At 48.4% G+C, this 24,706-nt stretch overlaps 1 protein-coding gene across 7 annotated transcripts in view; it reads left to right on the top strand.

Moving 5' to 3' along the window:
• Nucleotides 1-24,706, top strand: part of shroom2a (shroom family member 2a) — a 222,176-nt gene that overhangs the window by 182,756 nt on the left and 14,714 nt on the right. For all 7 annotated transcript variants that reach the window (XM_072584506.1, XM_072584501.1, XM_072584500.1 and 4 more), the window contains one exon: nt 2,805-2,905. In XM_072584506.1, coding sequence (XP_072440607.1) covers nt 2,805-2,905 — 101 coding nt within the window. The remainder of the gene's footprint in view (nt 1-2,804; nt 2,906-24,706) is intronic.

The raw sequence follows: 24,706 nt of genomic DNA, 5'->3' as shown, positions 1-24,706 counted from the left end.
TTTGTCACGGGATGCCGACTTCTGTGTGGTTCTGGAGTGACCCTCGCCGGCCTGCCTGGGAACGGGCAGCAGGACCCCTCCCCTGAAGGGTATGAGCCAGCCAGTTTTTACAGCACTCCAGCCTCCTGCTCATCGCCGATCCCTGTCTCCCACCTCCACCCCCTCTTTTTAACCCCGAGTTCCATTTCTCAAACTGCTATCGTGGCCCTTGAAAGCACGTTTTCCAGATTGTCTTGTTCTGTTACAAGTCTAGTAACCACTGCACATCCCCAGGTGTGTGTGAGAGAGAGAGATAATCACTGTTTGCTCCCAGCTCTCCTCGGGACCTCTGCCCCTCCCCCCTGCACCCAGATGATGACGTCAATGTTACACATTTCCTATTTCATTGCTCATGTCTGGAGTTACTCACCAATTTTGAGTTGTATCACACCACGGTGAGGATCTGCTGATCAAAGCTCTCATTGTCTATACAAGCATCCTCCATTCCCGTCAGTGTACACGGGTGTCTGTTCGATGGTAATAGTCATACAGCACGGCAACAAACCCTTTGGTCTAGCCTAGTTCTTGCCCTCCATAATCCGAAATTAAACTAGTCCCACCTGCCTGCTCTTGGCACATATCCCTCCAAACATTTCTTATTTGTGTACTTATTCAAATGTCTTTTAAACATTATAATTGTAGCTGTATCTATCACCGCCTCTGGAAATTCATTCCAAGCGTAAATCACTCCGTTTAAAAAAAATGCCCTTCATGTCCTTTTTAAAATTGTTTTTGTCGCCTTAAAAGTATGCCCCCTAGTGTTGAAATCCCCCACTCTAGGGAAGACACCTGACTTTCACCTTATCTCTGCCCCTCATGACGTTATACACCTGTATGCGGTTACCCCTCAACCTCCTACGCTCCAGTGAAAGAAGTCCCTGCCTATCCAGCCTCTTCTTATAACTCAAACCTTCCATTCCTGTTAACATCCTGATCTAACTTTTCTGAACCCTCTCCAGCTTAATATCCTTCCAATGAGAGGGCAACCAGAGCTGCACACAGTTGGCCATTAGAGGCTTCACCAACGTCCTGTACAACCTCAACGTGACATGCCGACTCCTATACTCAAAGGTTTGAGCAATGAAGGCAAGCATGCTGAACACTTCCATAACCCTGTCTACTTGTGATGCAAACTTCAAAGAATTATGTACCTCAACCCTTAGATCCCAGGACCCTAGCATTATTTGTATAAATCCTGTACTTACCAAACTGCAATGCCTCATACTTATCCAAATTAAACTCCATCTGCCACTCCTCAGCCCATTGACCCAAATCTCTTTATAACCTTAGATAGCCTCCTCCACTGTCCACGATACCATTAATCTTTGGCTTTCAATAACGCTGCTAACCCTGGGCACAGCCGTAAGGTTCATGGCAGATGGGATTTCTCATCTCCCGCTCTTCCACTGCAAGCAACCATTCCAGTTTGCAGTTGGAGATTTTTCATTTTTCAGTTGATGCAGGTCGGGGGTGACCTACATGGTGACCTCCTAGAATTCCCTACAGTGCAGAAAGAAGCCATTTGGCCCAAAGTGTCTGAAGAGTCTCCTACCCCTTCCCCTATTCCCCCATGGCTAATCCACCCAACCTGCACACGTGCGGATTGTAGGAGGAAATGGGAGCACCCGGAAGAAATCCACGCAGACGCAGGGAGAATTCCACTCAGACAGTCGCCTGAGGCTGGAATTAAACCTGGGTCCCAGGGCCAAGAGACAGCAGTGCTAACCACTGAGCCACTATGATTCAATCTAAGCTTTCAAGCTGTTAGTCAGCTGAGTAGGGTAGATAGTGAGGAATGCATTCTGCTGGTTCAGGAGTCTGAGACCTGGGACATCATCTTCAAAAATATATATATTTTTGAGATTTATATATATTTGGGAGATTTAAACAACCCTTGGATAAGCACATGGATGAGGATGGGATAGTGTAGGGGGGATGGGCTTAGATTAGTTCACAGATCGGTGCAACGTTAAGGGCTGAAGGGCCTGTTCTGCGCTGTATTGTTCTATGTTTTATATATAAAAGCAGACCTTACATGAGGGAGCTGAGGAGACAGTTGGTTAGAAGTTTGGGCCTCGCTTCTCTAACAAGTAATTGTTACCAGTTGTTAATTTTCACTCTGAAAGTGGTAAGAGTTTTGCTTGGAGATGTGGGGCACAGGTCAGACTCTTGGGTTGATTGGCTTCCCCTTGTTGCTAAGCCCCTCCCCAAACAGTGAGGAAACTGGTCTTGGTGGGAGCTTTAAACAAACCCGGTGGATGAGGGAATTGGGTGCGGCACTGTTTTGAGCTGTGCTGTGCTGTGTTTCCAAAGACCGATTTCAACACTCCAATAAATCCAGCAGCATACTCCAGGCCCCAGCTCCTCTCTGCTGAGGGCTGCAGGCAAGTTGATGTGAGAGGCCTGGGCCTCCCAACCCTACAATTATCTGGTTGGGACACATTCCTGAGAGCAGGCAAACTAAAGTGGATTAAGATGGGATAAATACAGGGTAAGGCAGCACAGATCAGGGGAAGCTGGTGAATGATATGGGAAACCAAGGCTGCACTGTTAAACAATCCGTTGCTCCCCCAAACTCCACCACTCCACACACCCACCCACCCTTCCATTGCCATTCCAAACACAAGTTCCGTGGCCAAGTGCCTGACCCTCTGAACAGGGTTTGGTTTCAGAATGAGCTGCTTCGTGTCGCGCGGAATACAGCCTCCAGATGCCAAATGATAGGTTTTGTCGACAGAACTTTTCCTGTTGCAACCACTCTGCAGGACGTTCCCGCTGAAGCAAGAAGGCGGCCAGAGGGCTTCCAGAGGGAGATGGAGCAGCCGGCAGCCGGGGCTGAAGGAGGAAGGTCAAGTCCGCCCGCGAGGTGGGTACTGCGGGGCGCGCGCACGCACGCACAGGGGCTGTCGCATCTCACGGGCATCCACGTGGCACCTGACTGTGGGCTCAGGAACTGAAACGTTTTGTGGTCTGCTTTTAGCGAGTTTGGAAAGCTGGGGTTTTTTAAAAAATGTACAGGAGGGGTGGTTTCTGGAAGCAATCCCAGGATACTTAGCAGCTTCATTTCTGGAACTGTGACAGCCTGTACCAAAAGTTTGTCTCCCACGGGAGAAGCCCATAATGCTTTCAATGAGAATCGAGGCCTTATGTGATTTCAGTGGAGACATTGTAGGACGACTTGCTACCTCTCCAGCTCATCTGCAGAGTCAGCCTTGCATCTCGAGTTGATGTGAACGACACAGGCGGACTCTTTCGGAGGGACATCAAGGAGGGTAGTACAAGAAGGGTAGTAAAACTCTCAAACACTTTTCCCATGAAAGGCTGTGATCTGCAGTTGCTGGGGGAGGCTCGTTTGGAAGCTGTTGAGGTAGATAGATAGGATTTTTGTGTCTGTTAGGAAACAGTATTGCACACTCTGCAACAGAGCTGGATAAAGGAAGGTGAAGTTCAGAGCACCCATAGCCTCATTGAACGATGGGCACATTTGGGATAAATGGGCTGAATGGCCTGTGGTTGATATTGAGCATGCTAATTCCGTCAAATCCCTCCCCTCCAAAACAAAATCAGTACTTTGATCGCAGAAACTTTTTAAACATCACAGGAACTTTCCCCTGTGCTGAGCATGTGATCTGGTTGAGATTTCCTCCTCCAGACTCTGGTTCCTACTGCAGTAATCCAGCATGGGGTGCACCAATAGAGTTGCCCTCCTTTTCAGATCATCGCTGGCCACTACAATGCCAACAGAGAGCCAGGTTTTCTCTCGGATTGCCAACTGCACGTTTCTGGGGTGAGACTGCGTCATTGCTGGGTTTCGACCCATTTGGAGATTAGATTAGATTAGATTAGATTACTTACAGTGTGGAAACAGGCCCTTCGGCCCAACAAGTCCACACCGCCCCACCGAAGCGCAACCCACCCATATCCCTACATCTACCCCTTACCTAACACTACGGGCAATTTAGCATGGCCAATTCACCTGACCTGCACATCTTTGGAGTGTGGGAGGAAACCGGAGCACCCGGAGGAAACCCACGCAGACAGGGGGAGAATGTGCAAACTCCACACAGTCAGTCGCCTGAGGCGGGAATTGAACCCGGGTCTCTGGCGCTGTGAGGCAGCAGTGCTAACCACTGTGCCACCGTGCCGCCCGATCCAGTGATGGTGTGCGGGGGCAGGTGACAGGAGCACTGAGGTTTTTATTCGGGTGAAGGCACTGGGTGAGTCAGTGATCCGTGAGGTGCCTCACTGCCTCAGGATATGTTGGCTTTATTGATGATGATGTTGGCAGGGGGGAGGCTGGGTGGGTCATCGGTTACAAGTCGATCGTGTTGTAATTGGTGAGTGATACTTCTCCCTGAGCCTGGCCAGGGGGTGCATGTGGGAAGGTGAAATGCTTAAGATCAAAACACACCCACTCTGCAGTCAGTTGGAGTGAGAGACCAAGAGCTGGCTCTTCAGTTGGCTCCTGGTCAATCTGAGAAGCCAAATCAGAAGCAACCGGCCATGTTCCCTGTGAACAGGTGCTGCTGTATTGCCCTGGTGCAAGTTCTTCAATTGGCCTCCATTACACTGCTGTCACCCAATGCGGTCTCCTCTCACGGGAAGGGCTACAGAAGCTTTGGAAAGTCCACAAAGATGCTGCCTCATGACATGAAGAGGTTTTATCGACTGAATCAGGATGGACCAGCAAATACAGACACGAGCTTCAGGTATCAGGAGGTGGTTCTTTACCCAGAGAGTCGTGAGCCTCTGGAGCAGCCCTTCACCTTTGCACTGAGCTCCTGATTCCTGTAATCGAGAGGTGAACCTGTCTCCAGCTGGAGGACAGAGGCTTCTTTGTCCAAGAGCAAAGCACTGTATAACGTTAACTAGTCCTGCAACCCTAAATGACTTATCCACATATAGACATGTGACGATCTGGAAGTTAACCAGTCTCATTGGACCGACTGAGGCCTAACTGTCTCCTCATCCTTTCAGGCCTGTTGACTGTTGATGTCGGGGCTGGAAGGACCAGAGTCGCCATCTCGACTTGGTTTCCATCGTTAAGGGAGTTGGGAAGGAATTGCCTGGATTTCATTCTCCAGTGAATTCTGAGCTTTTGTTTTAAATCTCTTCTTTTTTTTTCCTGTATTTTGCCTCCTGTTTGGAGATTTCACATCTCTGGGTGGGCGGTAAGCGATACCATTGTGATGTGGGGGGCACCGTAACTGGGTGTTTTCTCGGCTGCCCCCGTGCAATCTCTGAGTCACACTTCCTGTGAGTGCAGATCCCTCTGTTCCCTTTCCTCTCCTCCCAGTCCCTGCACTTCTGCACACAGTGATATCCAGGTAGCACCTATTTCCATCCCTGTGTAACAAAGTTCAGCTAATAACCACACTAATAACCAATTCAAGAGAGTCAGCCGCGCTTGTAAGTTGGCTCAGCGAAGCTCACTAGAAGCTGCATTCATACGGAAATGCGCACATGGATACAATAAATGTGCTCAGGATTGTACCTTCTATGAAGCACCTGGGAGTTCGGGAAGTCTGTTGCTCCCTGTTGCTTTCTCCAGGGCAGCTGTGACGATGCTGCCACTTTAAGAAGGTTATTTTGTCCTTTGATTTGAAGAGAGGCCGTAAAAGCAGATGTGTCGAAGGGTCTAGTCCAACCACGGCAGGAGAGTGGCCAGTTCTCCCAGTTCAAGTTTTCTCTAGCCTGTTTTCAGCTGTAGCAGTTGCAAGATGTGAGAGTCCAGGGAAGTTACAAGCTTCTGCACAGAACTCCTCTAGCCGCCATCTCAAATCTTTTTGGGTGTAGTTGTCCTCCTGCCTGTAAGAATCTGTGTTTGAATTTACCTTTTTGCCAAGGGGTGTGTATAAGTGATGTTACTGGATTGGAGCAGTTAGTAATAGTTCCTGTATCAGGTCAGTTACGTTTTCCACTAGTTAAGTTCCTCCAAATTCCACTTTCTTTAGTTGGCGTTTCACCTGTGGTGTTTAAATAAATTCTGTTTTGCTTAAAGCCGAGTGGTTTGACCAGCTGCAATACACATGAAATATTCAATTCACGTCTGCCTTTGAAAAAACTAAAAAGTTCGGCTCTAGGTTACCTTCAGAAAAAAATTTAAGGGGGTCTAGCCTGGCCCGTAACACAACGCAAAATTTAGCATTTCCATGGGAATGCTGCTTCCATGTCAAGAGGAGGTGTTTGCAAAGTAGCAAAATGCTGTCACTCGAAGAGATCGGTGTAAGTAAGTGTCTGACAGGATAGAGCTGCTAGAGGCTGTGGTTACCATGACAACTGCCAGCCAGTTCTGTCCAGGAAGGCCTTGTCCTTGGCTCTGGGCCATCAGCCTGTGATATTGGTGGCTGGTTCACCTGCCTTTGTTGGAGCTGGTTTGTCCAGAGGTCGGGAGGGATCAGGAAAGCTGAGCTGGGTGGAAAATGGGGTTTGTTACCCATCAGTGTTTTTGCTGCAGGTGTGAACTCTTCCAGCCCCGACATCAACAGTCAACAGGCCTGAAAGGATGAGGAGACAGTTAGGCCTCAGTCGGTCCAATGAGACTGGTTAACCTCCAGATAGTCACATGTCTATATGTGGATAAGTCATTTAGGATTGCAGGACTAGTTGAGAGAGAGCTTGCATCATCTGAGGCTTTATTGAGAATGACACAAAGTAAAAGAGAAAAGAGGCGATGTTGCGCTTTTATAAGCCACGCGCTTGACCTTGGCTGGAGTATTGGGTGCCATGTCATTGGAAGGATACGCACACGTTGGAGAGGGAGCAGAAGCGGTCTGCGAAAATGGTTCCAGGGATGAGAGACTTCAGTCCCGAAGAAAGATTGGGAAGTTAGGACTGTTCTCCTTGGAGAAATTAAGGCTGGGAGGGATTCCGATTGAAACATCCAAATCATGAGAGGTCCGCACGGGGTAAATAGGCAGAAATGGGTCCTGATCCTGGAGAAGATTGTTGGTAATTTGTTTTAAAAAAAAATGCAAAAGTGATGTGAGGAAACTGTTTGTCACAGCAAGTGGTTATGGGCCAGGCCTGCAGACTGTGGTGGAGGCAAGTTCAATCGAGGGAATTAGATGGTTATTCGGAAAGGAACAACGTGCCTGGTTATGGAGAGAAGGCAGGGGAAAGGCACCGAGGCAGCTGCTCATTTGGAGAGCCTGTATATTCACAGTGGGCCACACGGCCTCCTCCTGTGCTTGAACAGGTCTGGGATCGTTAACAAAACAAACATGAGACCCCACCAATGGAGTGTCAGGCTTCTGGGTTAGATGGTTGTGGATTCAGGCCCCACTCAGTACTTAATCCAGGTGAGCACTTTCTGGCACTGCCTGAGTTGCCATTGTTTGTGATGCACAACTGCGGTCCTGTTAGGCCCTCTGGTAGATGGAAAAGATCCTGAGCCACTAATGCAAAGCAGAACAGCAAAGGCCCTTGATGCCCTGACACAGCACCATCAGGTAAGCAGGTTCTTTAGCTGTTCTCAAATTGCTGTGACATTACAGCGTGTGACTGTTCTCGAAAAGAACTTCATTGGAGAAGCACAAAGTTGTGCTAGAGCAATGCAATCCTGTTCATTCTTTAATATATGATGAGTCCAACTCAGTGTGGTTCCATCACGAAGACTATCTACCCAGCCTTTGGTACTTATGTGTCAGTGGCCGAAGGTAGCCACTTAGTTAAAATAACACCTAAGTTTGCTTTGTTTGATTGGAACAGCGGCTTGCAATTATATAGCAGCCAACAAACGCCCAGATTGTAATGCAGAAGTGTATCGAACGAAACAAATTTGACACTGAGCCAGGGTCCAAGACATTAGAATGTGGGTGCATTCTCGGTCACAGAGAGGTGTTTGAAGGAGCTTTTGAAAGAGGAAATGAGAGATGTAGGAGTTTGAGGGAGCAATTCCAGAACTTGGGGACGAGACGGCTATTGGCATGGATGCCAGGTGCAGAGGGACTGAGTCAAAGCAGAGGAAAGAGACACACACACACACGCAAGACCCAGAACAAAGCTGACCTGGTATCCTCACCCAGAGTGACAGAGGCTTTTGTCCTCAGACAGTGTTTGATGTTGAAAGCTCCAGCTTTGTCCATGTGAACACTGGAGTCATCTAGAGTTGGTGTCCAACAACTGTGAGGCTTGGTAACAGCGAATACAGGAGGGGAAGACACCGAGAGTAACCTTTTTCTCACTGGTGTGGCATAATATACCTTTCTAACTGTGTAAACATCTCTGCTGTGTTGTAGCTGTGATAACTAAAGCTTGCTCTCTGTACAGGCTAAGCTAGCCCATAGTGTAGTAGTTACACAATGGCAGTCAAGCTGTATTGTGGTAGGACCCTGAGGTTATCAAGAGGCTAACATTTGCCCTGCACATCCTGCATTTCTTGCCAGTCTGGCGGCTTCCCATTGTTGCAAAGACACACCATGACCTTTAACTCATAGCTCATTGTCCTTGCACAATGGCCATCATACCTCAAGAGTGTCAGACTCTCAATTGTGAAACCTTTTCAGGAGAAACTGTGTTATGGCGCTAAGTGATTTATACATGAGACTTGTTTGAAACTCGCAATTGAAGAGAGAATAGTGAGTCTTTTATGGTTTCCACCTGCTGCCTGATGTTCAGGGGTGAGGCAGTTGGTCCATGCAAGGCCAGGAAGGGAGAGGAAGAGAGAGGGGAACAGTAAATGGACAATGATTTCTGTGTGAGTGTCAGCGACATGCTAGTTCAATGTGAGAGCAGGAAGTCATGAATCATACTTATGGGACAGTGTGTGGTTGTCTAGTGGCTGTTGCTGATGTAGCACAGTCAGGGAGTCAGTTCCTTTGCTGTCACATTCACACACCAGATTACTTCCCCAGCTATCCACACACAGGCCTCCCAGCCCCGGGTGTATGGGGTTACAGGGGGACAATGCCAATCAGTGCCACAGGAGGTGCCACCGGCAAGCTGACTGCCCCCAAAGGTGCCACCGTTTCCCAACGTGTAAACCTACTCCAAGCTCTTCCTCTGACTGGGAAGCAGAGGCCAACGTTTGGTTGCAAACTGAGACCTCATGCTGCCAGCCAAACCTGAAAGTGGTGGGTTCTTTTTACCAGGCCGTCCTTTCTTTCCAAAGACATGGACCAGCACTCAGATGACTCACTGGCTCAAAGCCATTGGGCATTTCCAGTGGGGTTTTGTTGTGTGCCAGAGATTGGGAGTGCGTATGAGGCCTCAGCATAAAGTGCACCACCGGTCAGGAATTGCCACCCACTGCCCATCCATAGCAGGGTCACCAATTCCTTGTGCACTTGTCCATGGAGCCCAGGATGATCATGGGACAGAGCTGTGCCAGGTTTCTCTGGCCCTGGGGAATGGCTCAGGCATTGGGACTGCAATCAGTAGATCTCCACACGTTAAAAATATCAAGAGATTTGGGGATAGTACAGGAGAGCAATGTTGAGATAGAAGATTGGGCATGACCTCCTTAAATGATGGGGCATGTTTGAAGGGCAGAATGGTCTCCTCCTCATATTTCTCATATTGCTGTGACTGGGACCGGAGATCACATCAATGCAATACTCCCCTTAAAAGCCACCCAGCAACCTGAAAAACTGGGCAGGCTGCTCTAACTTCAACCCCTTTCAGTTACTGTCTGTGCACAGAACAGGATTTAAAGGAGCCACTCACTTCAGTAAACCACACCCTCGCGTATGCCTAACTAAAAAGGACCATGATTGAATGCCAACGAGATCACCCTGGAGAGTGGATTTCCAGAATCAATGGGATAGTGGAACCAAACTCTGCACCGACTGCGGTGACAATGTGTTTCATTTAGCAGTCCCAAGACCACTCTGCACTAGGAGCGGCACGATGGCTCAGTGGTTAGCACTGCTGCCTCACAGCGCCAGGGACCCGGGTTCAATTCCTGTCTCGGGCAACTGTGGAGTGTGCACATTCTCCCTGTGTCTGCGTGGGTTTCCTCCGGGTGCTCCAGTTTCCTCCCACAGTCCAAAAATGTGCAGGTTAGGTGAATTGGCGGTGCGAAATTGCCCGTAGTGTTAGGTGAAGGGGTAAATGGAGGGGAATGGGTCTGGGTGGGTTGCTCTTCGGAGGGTCGGTGTGGACTTCTTGGGCCGAAAGGCCTGTTTCCACACTGTAGGGAATCTAATCTAATCTTTTTGACAAGTGCAGAATATTGCAGATGCTGGACATGCAAAACAAAAGCAGAAAATGCACAATGGACCAGAAGGAGAGAAGTAAGGTTAAGGTTTCAGCTTGGTAACAAGTTTGACCAGATGTTTACTCCTCCCCAGATGCTGTTTATTATTCACTCATAGGATATGGGTGACCCTGGTTGGGCCAGCATTTACTGCCCGTCCCTAGTTGCTCTTGAGAAGGTGGTGGTGAGCTGATTTCTTGAACCGCTGCAGTCCGTATACTATAGGCAGATCAACAGTGCACTTGGGGAGGGAATTCCAGGATTTGGACCCAGAGACCATGAAGGGATGGCGATATATGTCCAAGTCTGGATAGTGAATGGTTTGGAGGGGAACTTTAAGTGGTAGCGTTCCATGTAACTGCTGCCCTTGTCCTTCTTGATGGAAGTAGTTGTGATTTGGAAACTACGGTCTAAGGATCTTTGGTGAATTTCTGCAGTGCATCCATGGCTAGTACACACCGCTGCTACTGAGTGTCAGTGGTGGAGGGATTGGATGCTTGTGAATGCAGTGCCAGTCAAGTGAGCTGTCTTGTCCTGGATGGTGTCAGGCTTTTCCAGTGTTATTGGAGCTGTACCATTCCGGCCAAGTAGGGGGTAATCCAATCACACTCCTGACTTGTGCCTTGTCAATGGTGGACAGGCTTTGGAGAGTCAGGAGGTGAGTTACTCGCTGCAGTATTCCTAGCCTCTGATCTGCTCCTGTCGCCACTATGTTTATAAAATATGTTCAGTTGAGTTTCTGGTCGATGATAATCCCATTGAATGTCAAGAGGCAGTGAACACTTTTTGCTGTTTCTACAGCCTTTTCAGCTGGGGGAGCAGAAATCCAAAAAGGCCATGCTTTGCAGAGTGCCAAGAGGTTTGAATTCCCTTGTGTGCCTGTTATCAGCATCCAAGATAAACTCGGAAGTCATAAAGCAGCCACAGTAAATAAGTAATAGACGTTGGTGAAATGATTGTCTTATTTTACTGCCTCTATTCAGTCTATTTGGCATTGTAGAACCAGCGAGGGTTTTGCAACTCAGATTGAGGGCATTCGGCCCATCATAGCTCAGCTACACTCTGGTACAGCTACTCTCTTAATCCCACAGTCCTCGCCTTTCCCTTGTAGCCCTTTCTGAATATTATTGTCCACTTAGTAAGCCTTGATTTGACCCTGTCTCCTCTACAGTCTCACTGCATTCCAGATGCTAGCCACTGGCTGTGGAATAAGGTTTTTCCCTCCCCAGTGACAAACAATGATTTGGATGTGAACATAAGAGGTGTATAGTTAGAAAGTTTGCAGATGATATCAAAATTGGAGGTGTAGTGGCCAGCGAAGGAGATTGCCACAAATTACAACAGGATCTTGATCAGATGGGCCAATGGGCTGAGGAGTGGCGAATGGAGTTTAATTTAGATAAATGGGAGGTGCTGCATTTTGGAAAAGCAAATCAGAGCAGGACTTATACACTTAATGGTAAGGTCCTAGAGAGTGTTGCTGAACAAAGAGACTTTGGAGTGCAGGTTCATAGCTCCTTGAAAGTGGAGTCACAGGTAGATAGGATAGTGAAGGTGGCGTTTTGGTATGTTTTCCTTTATTGGTCAGAGTATTGAGTACAGGAGTTGGGAGGTCATGTTGCGGCTGTACAGGACATTGGTTAGCCCACTGTTGGAATATTGCATGCAATTCTGGTCTCCTTCCTATCGGAAGGATGTTGTGAAACTTGAAAGAGTTCAGAAAAGATTTACAAGGATGTTGCCAGGTTGGAGGATTTGAGCTAAAGGGAGAGGTTGAGAAGGCTGGGACTGTTTTCCCTGGAGCATTGGAGACTGAGGGGTGACCTTATAGAGGTTTATAAAATCCTGAGGGGCATGGATCGGACAAATGGACAAGGTCTTTTCCCTGGGGTGGGGAAGTCGAGAACTAGACAGCATAGGTTTAGGGTGAGATGGGAAAGATATAAAAGAGACCTAAGGGGCAGCTTTTTCACACAGAGGGTGGTACGTGTTTGGAACGAGCTGCCAGAGGATGTGGTGGAGGCTGGTACAGTTACAACATTTAAAAGGCATCTGGATGGATATATGAATAGGAAGGGTTTGGAGGGATATGGGCCAAGTGCAGGCAAAAGGAACAAGATTAGTTTAGGATATCTGGTCAGCGTGGATGAGTTGAACTGAAGGGTGTGTTTCCATGCTGTACATCTCTATGACTCTAACTCAGGTCTGTGGCCTCTGGCTCTCAGTCTTTGTGTCAATGCAAATAGTTTTTCCCTAACCACACCATCAAGGCCCCTCAGCAAATCTGCTCAAAATCATCTCTTATCCAGGGTGAATGGTCTCAACTTCTCCAACTCATCCGCCTATGGGCCTGAAACTCCTCCTGCCTGGATCCATTCCTGTGAATATATTTCTGTATTCCCTCTGATGCCTTCACAATCTCTGGAAATGTGGTGCCGCGAGCTGGAATAACGACTTTGGCTGAGGTTGAGCCTTTGTTTTATGCAGGTTAATTATTTTAAAAATGGCACTTCTGTGCTCCGTTTCTTCTAATTACAGTCCGTATCCATGCCATTAATAATGTCTTCTCAAGAGATGCAGCCTGGAACTATCAATGGCAGCATAAGCCAAGCTAAATATCCATCAAATGTTTAGAGCCCAGAAGCCACTCAGCCCCCATGCTGACTGTTCCAAAGAGTCACCTAGTTAATTCCACTAACCTGATACTTTCCCACTGCCATGCAAGTTTCATCATTTACAGCTACTTATCCAATTCCCGATGCCACAACTCAACACTGAGTTCTCCAATTTCAAATAACCTCCTTCCCCATCTCCTGACTCCCTTCCCAGCCCCTCCCCCTCCCTTCCACTCCTCCCTGCCACCAACTGGTTTCATCCCTCCTATTGACCACTCAGGTCGTACCCTCTACCTGTCTTCACTTATCTCCACCTGACCACCCTGCCCCCACTTCCCCCTTTATCAGCAGCTCCCACCCCCCCCCCCTCCTAAAGAAGGGTTACACCCGAAACACTGACTTCTCCACCTCCTGATACTGCATGGCTTTGCTGTGTCCTTCCAGTCTCCATCCTGTCTGCTCCCCTCCTTTTCAGGGAGGAGAAAGTGAGGACTGCAGATGCTGGAGATCAGAGTCACGATTAGAGTGTGGTGCTGGAAAAGCACAGCAGGTCAGGCAGCATCCGAGGAGCAGGAGAATGGACATTTCGGGCAAAAGCTCTTCATTCATCCCCTCCTTTCAGGCAGTGTTTCCAGCTCATGGCAACTTGCCCCGTCTTTCTGCTCGCCTGCCCTCCCCATCGCTTGAGATTCGTGCCCTCCTGCCAAAAAGGGGAAATATTTCTCGGCATCAAAATCCCTCACCGTTTCCAATGCCTCTGATTGTCAGGATGATGGAGTCATCAAGTGATGGTGGTGGGGAGGGTGGTGTTTGGAAACAGAATAATTGTGCAAAACGTAAAACCACAGATTGATGTGTCAGCTGGAGACGTTTTGGTTTTAATGTTGCGCGCTGTGTTTTTGGGAAGAGTTTATGGGAAGGTGTGATGGCGAAGTTGTGAAGGATTGATGCCTTTGGGTTTGGTTCAGCCCTTCAACTGTGGGGTGAGATCACTCCCAATGATGTAATGAGCCACTCATGGGTGGGGCAGGATGGGAGGGAGGGGACTGGAGGTCATATAGAGAGAGAGAGTGGGAGGGGTGGGAACATCTGAGGGATTGTCATTCACTGAGAACCCCTGACTGCAAAGGCAGCCTGCTGTGGGAGAGAGCTCTGAAAGCCCAAGGGCCCCCACCTCTCTCTCCCTTGCAGCTGAGGAGAGAGGATTTCCCCACTTGAGGTAAGTTCTCTGGGGGTGAGAAGGGAGAGAATGTGTGTGTGAGGCGGTGTTGGAAAACTCGTTGCTATTTTAAACTCCCGGCTGTTTATGCTCAGGGAGTTATTGCAGTGATGCTGCAGTGTGTTTACTCAGTGGGCTGTACCCTTCCTCTGCAGTTGGCACGTCCCGTTCTGTCATACTCTAACTCCCACATTCACTACTTCACGGTCCACAGGAAAGGTGCTGGGGGAAGTGGCGGGGGGGGGGGGGCATGTTTGGAGTTCAACTCGAGAGGGAGACCGGCCTTTTCGAGTTCCAGTTAAATCTAAAACATGCGAGAGAGAAAAAAAACTTCTCTGTGAAGCCTTTGAAATGCAAATTGCAGGGGAGTGAGCGGTAATGACATGCCAGATAGATTTGAATTTGCTGTAATGATGCCAGCGTTGTGGTTGATCATGGGATGTGAATGAAGAAGCTTCGAGTCAGCTAATGAGAGGTAACCTGTGGATTTGCTAACTTCTGAGGGAATTTCTTCTTTGTGCGTCTGCCCCTGTATCCCGGTAATATCCAGAGCTACAAATCCTCTTTAAACCTGTACTGTAAGATATCCAACTGTTAAGTGGGTGTGAGGCAGGTTGCTGTGCTAACTAGGCTTTTTTTTTAAATCATTTGTGCCTCATATGATTCTTTTAGGGGGGCACCCGTCTCTCTCCTGGAGTAACAGTATTTTGCCTGGAATGTAATTCTCCTCGCTCCAGACCAGCTTGGCTGCACCTTCAACTCCAGCAGAGTCGCAATCTCTAGAATTCCTTCACCCCCCCCCCCCCCCCCCCCCACCCCACCCCCCTCCAATATCCTTCAACCTGTCCACCAGGCGTTCCTGTGTCAGCCTTGCGTGGTCAACCCTTTTAAGGTACCACATGGTGTTAGCCGTGCGATACATTTGTCAAGGGCCCACGTGTTTGACCACGTTCTCCCAGCGAAGGTACACTGCTCTCTCTCCACCTTCACCCCCAACTGAAGATGCTAATTGAAACTGACCCCCTTGAGCTACCCGACCTGGTCTCGTTGTCGGTGCAATTTTAGTTTTTGTCAGATTATGCTCCTCCAAAGACATTTGAGGCATTTTCCTCCTCTAATGGTGCTACATAAATGCTGTTCTTGTATGTGCATTGATGGAAATCTTGTGTTGTTTTTATGTTTGCCAAGAGCTCTTTAAATAAAGGAATCGGGAGGGACAGTCCCTTTTAAGTTGGTGCATACAGTACAATTCCAGTAAAAGTCTGCTGTCTGCACTGAGAGAAAAAAAGATCCTGAGGGTGGTCTGACTTCTGGTGAAGGGGAGAGGTTGGGAAGGTGGCTACTTCATGGTCACCTCAGCCAGGGTAGGAGCTGAATCCCTCCGCATTGCAAACCAGCCATCCACTGAGCCAACCGACCCCCTGGCGTTCCATCATGTGGGAACAGGTGCTGTTGCGAGTGAGGGACTTCATCACAGAATCTGTCCATCTGCGTGATGTTAGTGCTTTGAAACGCTGGCCTGTCCTGTGTGGTTTTTAAAGCAGAGAAGAGTCAGCTCTGGTGGTAACTGGACAGTGTGTATGAAGCCTTTGCTCTGGTGCCATGCTCTGTTAAGCTTGCTGTGCTGCGACCTCAGCTCATTAATCCCACCCCAACCCCAGCCCACACCCAATGGCCAGGGGAGGCCCAGTCAGAGAGATGTACAGCACAGAAACAGACCCTTCAGTCCAACCCCATCATGCCGATCAGATACCCAGAACTAATCTGGTCCCGTTTGCCAGCATTGGGCCCATATCCCTGTAAACCCTTCCTATTCTGGATGTAGGTTTGCTCGCTGAGCTGGAAGGTTCGTTTTCAGACGTTTCGTCACCATATGAGGTAACAACTTCAGTGAGCCTCTGAATGAAGCACTGGTGGTGTAGCCCGCTTTCTATTTATATGTTTGCACTTTCTTCCAGCTCAGCGAGCAAACCTACATCCAGAACCTCAACCTGAGCTACCAAATCTTCTCAAAACTCACCCATCCTATTCATGTACCCATCCAGATGCCTTTACAACCCAGAACCCTTCTGAAGAAGGGTCACTGTGCTTGAAATGTTAACTCTGCTATCTGTCCATTGATGCTGCCAGACCTGTGGAGTTGCTCCAGCAATTTGTTTTTTTTTGCTGTTCCCAACTGGAAAAGTTCCCTTTCAGGGACGGAAAGCGGCCATTTTCTTGACAGTGACTCCCCCTTCCAATATTAAAGCCCACCAGGACTGAGCACTCCCCAAATCATGTTCTCGTTCCTCACCATCTCCCTCCTGGGGCCGGGCAGTGGCACCGCCACCCCAGGGGAGTGGAACCCCAGGATTCCCTCAAGCTCAGAGCTTGCTGCAGGAGCAGTGTGTTCTGACACGGGGAGGCCTGTGTGCACAGAGCTGGGTGGGGGGTTTGCTGAGAGTGCATGGGACAGATGTGGGAGATGAACAAAGGCCCCAGGGACCTGGGCTTGCAGCTGGTGATTAGACCCGTAAACAGCAGGGGGGGCCCTAAACAGTCCCGGAGAACTGCAAAGGGAAGCATTCAGAGGGAGAGAAGGAGAGCAAGAAAAATATTGCAAGGGTAGGAAGGACCTTTCCAGAGGGGAAGCTGGAATCATTCAAACAGACTGGGGAGCAGTTTCCCACATGGTAAATAGTAAAAGCTTCAGTAACCTGGGTTTATAAAGCTGTAGCACTCTTTCAAGGTTAAAAATCACACAATGCCAGGTTCTAGTCCAATAGGTTTATTTGGAAGCACTAGCTTTCGGAGCACTGCTCCTTCATCAGGTGGTTGTGGAGCAGTGCTTCCAAATAAACCTGTTGGACTAGAACCTGGTAGTTTGTGTGATTTTTAACTTTGTATACCACAGCCCAACACCAGCACCTCCAAATCATGGCACCCTTTCAAGGCTCACTTCCCAGCTGCTTGTTTGAAGATTGGGGGAGGGGTAACATTAGGAGAAAGTGAGGACTGCAGATGCTGGAGATCAGAGTTGAGAGTGTGGTGCTGGAAAAGCACAGCCAGTCAGGCAGCATCCGAGGAACAGGAGAATCGACGTTTCAAACAAAAGCCCTGCGTCAGGAATCAGGAGGGGTAACATTGTCCATTGTCACCTTCCATTCTCAGTCTGTACCGTCGTAAATGGGGGAAAAAAACGGTTAGCGCATCTCAAAAATGGGAGGGGGGGGTCACCATTCACCTGGTAAAACGGAGCAACAGCAACACCAACAACCTGCATTTGTGCAGCGCCCTCAGAAAATAACACCAAGGTGCTTCACAACACAGAACAAAAGCCCTGGCAGTAAGCTGCATGAAGGCAGGCAATAAAAAAGTTGAGTTAAAGGCACCTCTGAGAAGGGGATAGGTTCAGGGAGCATGTCCCCAGATTTTGGGGTGTCCGCACAGTGGTACAGCAAAGGGAAGAGGCCAGAGGTGGGAAAGTGTAAGTGACCTTTGGAGGCTTTTGTTGCACTGGGCAAAGTCATGGAGGTTGAGGGAGATTGGGAGTTGGCCAGGTCAATGGAGGCTTTTAATGATTGTCTGCATTATTGCAGGAGAATCCTGCCTTGGTCGCTGTGGGCTCTGACTCGGTCTTGCCTCATATTGAGGGATGACTCAGACTGTGGGGAGTTGAGCAGCCTACTCTCTGGTCTGTCACCCCCAGTGCAGTCCTGAGGGATCACTGACTGTGCTGCAAGGGGTGCTCTATTTTTCAGATGAGCCGTCAAATGAGGCCTGGTCTTTCCTCCTCTTGATGAAGATACTGACATGCTGAGGGATTACCCTTGGCCTCCTGATCTGTGTTCATACCTGGAACATTGTACACTCCCCAGAATTACTGTAGAAATGCAGAGCTGACTGAAGTGAGGAATTGAGGGGGAAAGGGTCTCTCTCTGTCTCCTACACCTGTGCACCGACAGCTTATGGAGTGTTGGCAATGGGAAATGGGCCTATCTTGTTTCGAGGTGGTCACACACACAGGAGTTACAGAGAAAGGACGAGAGAAGCAAAGGCTGCCGGAGGATTGGGGATAGCCCCTTGACCCCGCTGCCTTAGGCAATATGGTAACCTGAGAGCAGTATTGGCCACTCCTCACCTCACAGTCAGGGACAGCCAGCGCACAAGTGGCTGAGGAAATTCTGCTGACCTTCTGGGGACAAAGCTGTCTGGTCCAGCAGGCATGGACCTGCTCTGGGGGTGGGGAATGTGAAGCCTTTTGTGACTGAATAGCTGACATCTGTCCCTTTTGAATCAGAATGAGAGAGCTGTCTGTGAAAGCAGTCACGCCCCCCCGAACACACACACACACTCACTCACTCAGCAAGCCAAGGATCTCAAGCAGGGAGAGGCCAGTGTGTGGGAAAGGGGTTGGGAGCGTTCACTAGACCCAGTGTGTGTTTTACAGGGACACGCTGAACCTCCCCTTTTCTAGTGGCTCCAGTCTCTCGGGTCGTGCCCGCCCACCTGTTGTAAAACATGTACAGTAAACACCATCCGAGCCAGTCCCTGCGTGGAAGTGAATGTTTACTTTGGTTGGGTCAGAGCTGCTGGTGGGCGAATTGGCACAGCACTCGTGATTCATTGTTCCTCCAACGGATTATTTTCTCTGGCCTGTCCTCCTCAGGGTGTTAGGAGACATTGGGATATCACTCGAGGTTGTGAAAGCCACGCTGCGTACTGTACACACACACTCTTTCTTTCCCCCCCAGTCCTGGGAGGCTGGCTTTGATGTTGCAATTTCTATGACTGGATACCGAGTCGGTACAAGGTTTTGAAGATCACAGTAAATGGAGCTGATTGTTTGACACCTTTTAAGTTCAGAGGGACAGGGTGACACAGGGATTTTAATTCCCTCTGAAGTGGGATCAACGCTCCCTCTTTCCTTCCACCTCGCCGCTGCTGTCTGCCCCACAGCTGGGAAGCTGAAACCGGAGCACCGACTGGTTCGAATTGGTGCCACCAAGTCTGGCCTCTCGAATCCGTGACAGAGTATCCTTTGCAGCACCTCCCACAGAGAGACTGCCAGCATAGGGTGGTCAGTCTGAGTTGCCTATGTTACAGACTGTTCAGAATTAGCACCCTGGGCACAGTCTGTACTTGCCAAGTGTTTGCATGGTCAGTAGAATGCCAACCTCTGAGTCAGAGACTGTGGAATCTGGATCCACACCAGATGGAGGCCGGCTGGTGATCTGTGCTGGTATCCCAATGCAGTACTGGGGTGGTGCTGCACCGTCAGAGGTGCCATCTCTCGGATTACACTTTCAGAACATCTTGGAAGGCTGCAAACCATCCCAAAAGGCTGCTTGAAGATGAGCAGTGAGCTCTCTTGGTTTCTTGAACAATATTGATCTCTCAACCAACATGGACTTCATTCAGGCAGTTGACAAGGTTCCCCATGGGAGACTGGTGAGCAATGTCAGATCTCATGCAATACAGGGAGAACTAGCCATTTGGATACAGGTCTGCTCGTTGGATGCTGCCTGAACTGCTGTGCTCTTCCAGCACCACTAATCCAGTATTTGGATACAGCACTGGCTCAAAGGTAGAAGACAGAGGGTGGTGGTGGAGGGTTGTTTTTCAGGCTGGAGGCCTGTGACCAGTGGAGTGCCACAAGGAACAGTGCTGGGTCCAATACTTTTCGTCATTTATATAAATGATTTGGATGCGAGCATAAGTGATATAGTTAGTAAGTTTGTAGATGACACCAAAATTGGAGGTGTAGTGGACAGCAAAGAAGGTTATCTCAGGATCTTGACCAGATGGGCCAATGGGCTGGAGCTTAATTTCGATAAATGTGAGGTGCTGCATTTTGGGTAAGCAAATCTTTGCAGGACTTATGCACTTAATGGTAAGGTCCTAAGTGTTGCTGAACAAAGAGACCTTGGAGTGCAGGTTCATAGCTCCTTGAAAGTGGAGTCGCAGGTAGATAGGATAGTGAAGAAGGCGTTTGGTATGCTTTCCTTTATTGGTCAGAGTATTGGATACAGGACATTGGTTAGGCCACTTTTGGAATATTGCATGCAGTTCTGGTCTCCTTCCTATCGGAAAGATGTTGTGAAACTTGAAAAGGTTCAGAAAAGATTTACAAGGATGTTGTCAGGGTTGGAGGATTTGAGCTACAGGGAGAGGCTGAACAGGCTGGGGCTGTTTTCCCTGGAGCGTCGGAGGCCAAGGAGTGACCTTATCGAGGTTTATTAAATCATGTGGGGCATGGATAGGGTTAATGGACAAGGTCTTTTCTCTGGGGCGGGGGAGTCCAGAACTAGAGAGCATAGGTTTAGGGTGAGATGGGAAAGATATAAAAGAGACCTAAGGGGCAACCTTTTCATACAGAGGGTGGTACGTGTATGGAATGAGCTGCCAGAGGAAATGGTGGATGCTGGGACAATTGCAACATTTAGAAGACATCTGGATGGGAATATGAATAGGAAGGGTTTGGGATATAGGCCGGATGCTGGCAAATGGGACTACATTAGGTTGGGATATCTGGTCGGCATGGACGGGTTGGACTGATGGGTCTGTTTCCGTGCTGTACATCTCTATGACTCTATATGAAACAGAATACCTGGTCTCACACTCACTGCTGCCTTTGGGATCTTGCTGTGTGAATATTTTCTTTTGTTATGTTTGGGGTGCTCACATGTCATGGTAGACACTTTACAAATGCAAATCACATTTAGTTTCCCAATGCAGTTATGACTGTTTTTGGAAGAAACTGGAAAATATTTGGAAGATTTACAAAGGTGGTATTTGGGATGCAAATGGCTTGTGAGTCTCTGAAACTCATTTATTTTTGGGGGGGGGGGGCAGGAGAAATGGGTCAAATAAAAATGAAATGAAAACAAAGAAGGCTGGAAGTGCACAACACTGCCAGAGGGTTAGTGGTTTGGAAGTAGTGTTGAACAGAATCCCCACCTCTTGGGTTGACGTTAAAGAAAACATACAGGGTACGACTTGGAAAGTTAGCACTAGAGGTCTTTGAATTGCCCTGTTCAGTTTTATCCCTGAGGCGATATCATTCAAACAGATTATTTCACCGTCTTCAAAGGTATTCTGGGGCATCCTAAGGTTTGGAACACCACTATATAAATGCACATTCTTTCTTTCACCTCTCTTTTAGCGATGGTTTTTTTTTTCTGTTGCTAGATGGGGAGTTGCTAAAAGGTTTGGAGAGCTGATCGCTCCGTAAATGATTCTGATTGTTTGGTTGTCTCACACTTTGCAGGTCTTTGCCTCCGGCTACAACTGATTCTTGGAAGTCCTGTTCTCTCTCTCTCTGCTTCCTCTGAACTGTAAGCTATATTCAGCATGTTGCATGAACTTGGTTGCAGCCTGTGACAGTCAGAATGCTGAGTTCAGCTCTATTCTTGCTGTTTTGCATGTGCTTTGTGACACTGACAGAGAATGCTGCTAATCTCTGTGCTCTTTGTTGAACAATTGACTTCGTGCCCTGATTGTTTTAACAGGCATCATTTTTAAAAAAAGAACCTTTTAATAGACCGAGCATAGACACCCTAACGATCAAAGTGACCGCGACTCACATTAAATCAGGCTGTTAACATTTCGTTGTTAGAGAGAGACAGAAAAGGCGACCCTGTAATAAAATATCCCCAAAGCACTGCTCCTGAAAAAGCATGTTATTCACCTGTTTCTGAACAGCACAGTGTTACAGCTTCTGTTTATTTTCAGCTGCTCTGAAAACAGAGGTTAGGGAATTCCGGGTTATTAAATCATACAGCGAACTCGTCACTAAAGAGATGCCTCACTCATTGCTCAGTCATCAGCAGACTCACCATAAAGGCATTATTGAAACGTGGAGAATCTGGAACTTGCTGATTTAACAGTTCCACTGCTTGCTCCTGGATACATCGGGGCACATATTTCACTGACCCGATGCTGCATTGTCAGAGATACTGGTGAGATCTTCAAGCCAACATTTACCTTGCAGTCAACACAGCACACACTCATCCATGTACCACCATCACACACACATCCGTGCAGACACACGCATTATTCTGAATCACATACTCTGCCATAAATTCACTCTTACACACTCACACGTACTCCCTCACTCTCAGGAACGATGAAGGGCTTATGCCCAAAATGTCGATTCTCCTGCTCATCGGACGCTGCCCGACCTGCTGTGCTTTTCCAGCACCACACTCTCGACTCTGATCTCCAGCATCTGCAGTCCTCACTTTCTCCGAGCAGGCAAAGGGAGTCAGGTCCAAAAGCTCCATAATGCTGCACCCTGTTGTGTCAGCCAATGGCCATCAAGAGAGAGTCACTTATTCCCAGAATTCCAGAATTGGATTGATGTGGAACATTTGTTGCATCTTGCCCTCAGCAGTGCTCAGCCACAATTTTTATAACATCTGCTTCTCTAATGCTAGCCTTTGGCTCAGTGGTGACAGTCTCCCCTCATGGCGATTGTGGATCTAAGTTCCATCCCAGAAGCTGGCATTCCGATGCAGTACTGAGGGAGTGTGACACTGTCGGAAGTGCCCTCTTGCAGGTGAAGCGGTGAACTTGAGGTGCCAAATGAAATATAAAAGATACCACCGCCATTATTTTGCAGAAGGGGTATTTTCTCAAGTGACCTGGCCTGTTTGTGGGATTTTGCTGTGCGCAAAATAACTTCCACACTTTTTCCATAACGAGCAATTACAATTCAAAAATACTGCCTTGACTATACAGCACTTTTAGTCATGGAAGGCGCTACATAAATGCGAATTCCCTTCTTTAATTTTGATGGTTATTTTCGACTTGGGGTTTGTTAAATAAGCTGTCAAGTTTTAACTGCCATTGTTGGCACAGCTTTGAGCTCTTCTCCCCCCTCACCAAACTTTGTAGTTAATTTCTGCTGCGGGAGACAGTTTTAGGCAGTGCTCATAGAGTTGGCATGGAAACAGGCCCTTCAGTCAAACCCGTCCATACCGACCATAATCCCAAACTAAACTAGTCCCACCTGCCTGCTTCTGGCTCATATCCCTCCAAACCTTTCCTATTCATGTATCTATTCAAATGTTTTTTTTTAACGCTGTAATTGGACCCACAGCTGCCATTTCCTCAGCAAGTTTATTTCCCCATATGAACCACCCTCTGAGTAAAACATTTGCCCCTCATATCTTTATTAAATCTCTATTCTCTCGCCCTAAAAATGTGCCCCCTAGTCTTGAAATCTCCCATCCTAGGGAAAAGACAGCTACCATTAACTCTATCTATACCTCTCATGATTGTGTGAACTTCTGTCAGGTCAACTCTCAACCTCCTACGCTCCAGTGAAAATAAAGCTCCAGCCCATCTTTGACAGCCCGCATGGGTTTTAGACACCTAATATGTCGCTGCCTGACACCCTCAACCTGCCTGGGCCTACGTCTGTAAGTAGACTAGGATCCAGTGTATTTATCAAGATGGCAGGAGTGCTGAAGGTTGTTGAGGGGATGTTTGTATCGAGCACCCTTGGTAGTAATGGTTACCAGTCAGGGTTTAACTCAGTGCTACACCTCCACAGTGATAATGAAGGGTGGAACTAGAGTTAGAATTAAATTTTATTGTCACATGTACTCAAAAATAAGAATACATGAGTAGAGTGAAAGGTGTACAAAGTCGCTATTCTCTAGCACCACCTTGGCTACAAAACCAGAACTTTTAAAAACCCAGCAGAAATAAAAGAAAGGTAAACAAAAAACATCCAGATCTGAAAGTCCAGGCCTTACCTCCATGTTTGGAAGCACAGATGCAGGCACTTGGGTTTGGGGAGCTCAGAGCTGAAAATGTGTCGCTGGAAAAGCGCAGCAGGTCAGGCAGCATCCAAGGAACAGGAGAATTGACATTTCGGGCATGAGCCCTTCTTCAGGAATGAGGAAGGTGTATCAAGCAGGCTAAGATAAAAGGTAGGAAGGAGGGACTTGGGGGAGGGGCGCTGGAAATGCGATAGGTGGAAGGAGGTCAAGGTGAGGGTGATAGGCCGGAGTGGGGGTGGGGGCAGAGAGGTCAGGAAGAAGATTGCGGGTTAGGAAGGCGGTGCTGAGTTCGAGGGATTTGACTGAGACAAGCTGGGGGGAGGGGAAATGAGGAAACTGGTGAAATCTGAGTTCATCCCTTGTGGTTGGAGGGTTCCTAGGCGGAAAATGAGGCGCTCTTCCTCCAACCGTGGTGTTGCTATGGTCTGGCGATGGAGGAGTCCAAGGACCTGCATGTCCTTGGTGGAGTGGGAGGGGGAGGGGGAGTTGAAGTGTTGAGCCACGGGTGGTTGGGTTGGTTGGTCCGGGTGTCCCAGAGGTGTTCTCTGAAACGTTCCGCAAGTACTATTTGCCTACTTGCGGAACGCTTCAGAGAACACCTCTGGGACACCCGGACCAACCACCCCGTAGCTCAACACTTCAACTCCCCCTCCCACTCCACCAAGGACATGCAGGTCCTTGGACTCCTCCATCGCCAGACCATAGCAACACCACGGTTGGAGGAAGAGCGCTTCATCTTCTGCCTAGGAACCCTCCAACCACAAGGGGATGAACTCAGATTTCTCCAGTTTCCTCATTTCCCCTCTCCCCACCTTGTCTCAGTCAAATCCCTCGAACTCAGCACCGCCTTCCTAACCCGCAATCT

The sequence above is a fragment of the Chiloscyllium punctatum genome, chromosome 15 (assembly GCF_047496795.1).
Source record: "Chiloscyllium punctatum isolate Juve2018m chromosome 15, sChiPun1.3, whole genome shotgun sequence".
Lineage (NCBI taxonomy): Eukaryota > Metazoa > Chordata > Chondrichthyes > Orectolobiformes > Hemiscylliidae > Chiloscyllium > Chiloscyllium punctatum.
The sequence above is the reverse complement of the archived record's forward strand: the minus strand, read 5'-3'. Positions and strand labels throughout refer to the sequence as shown.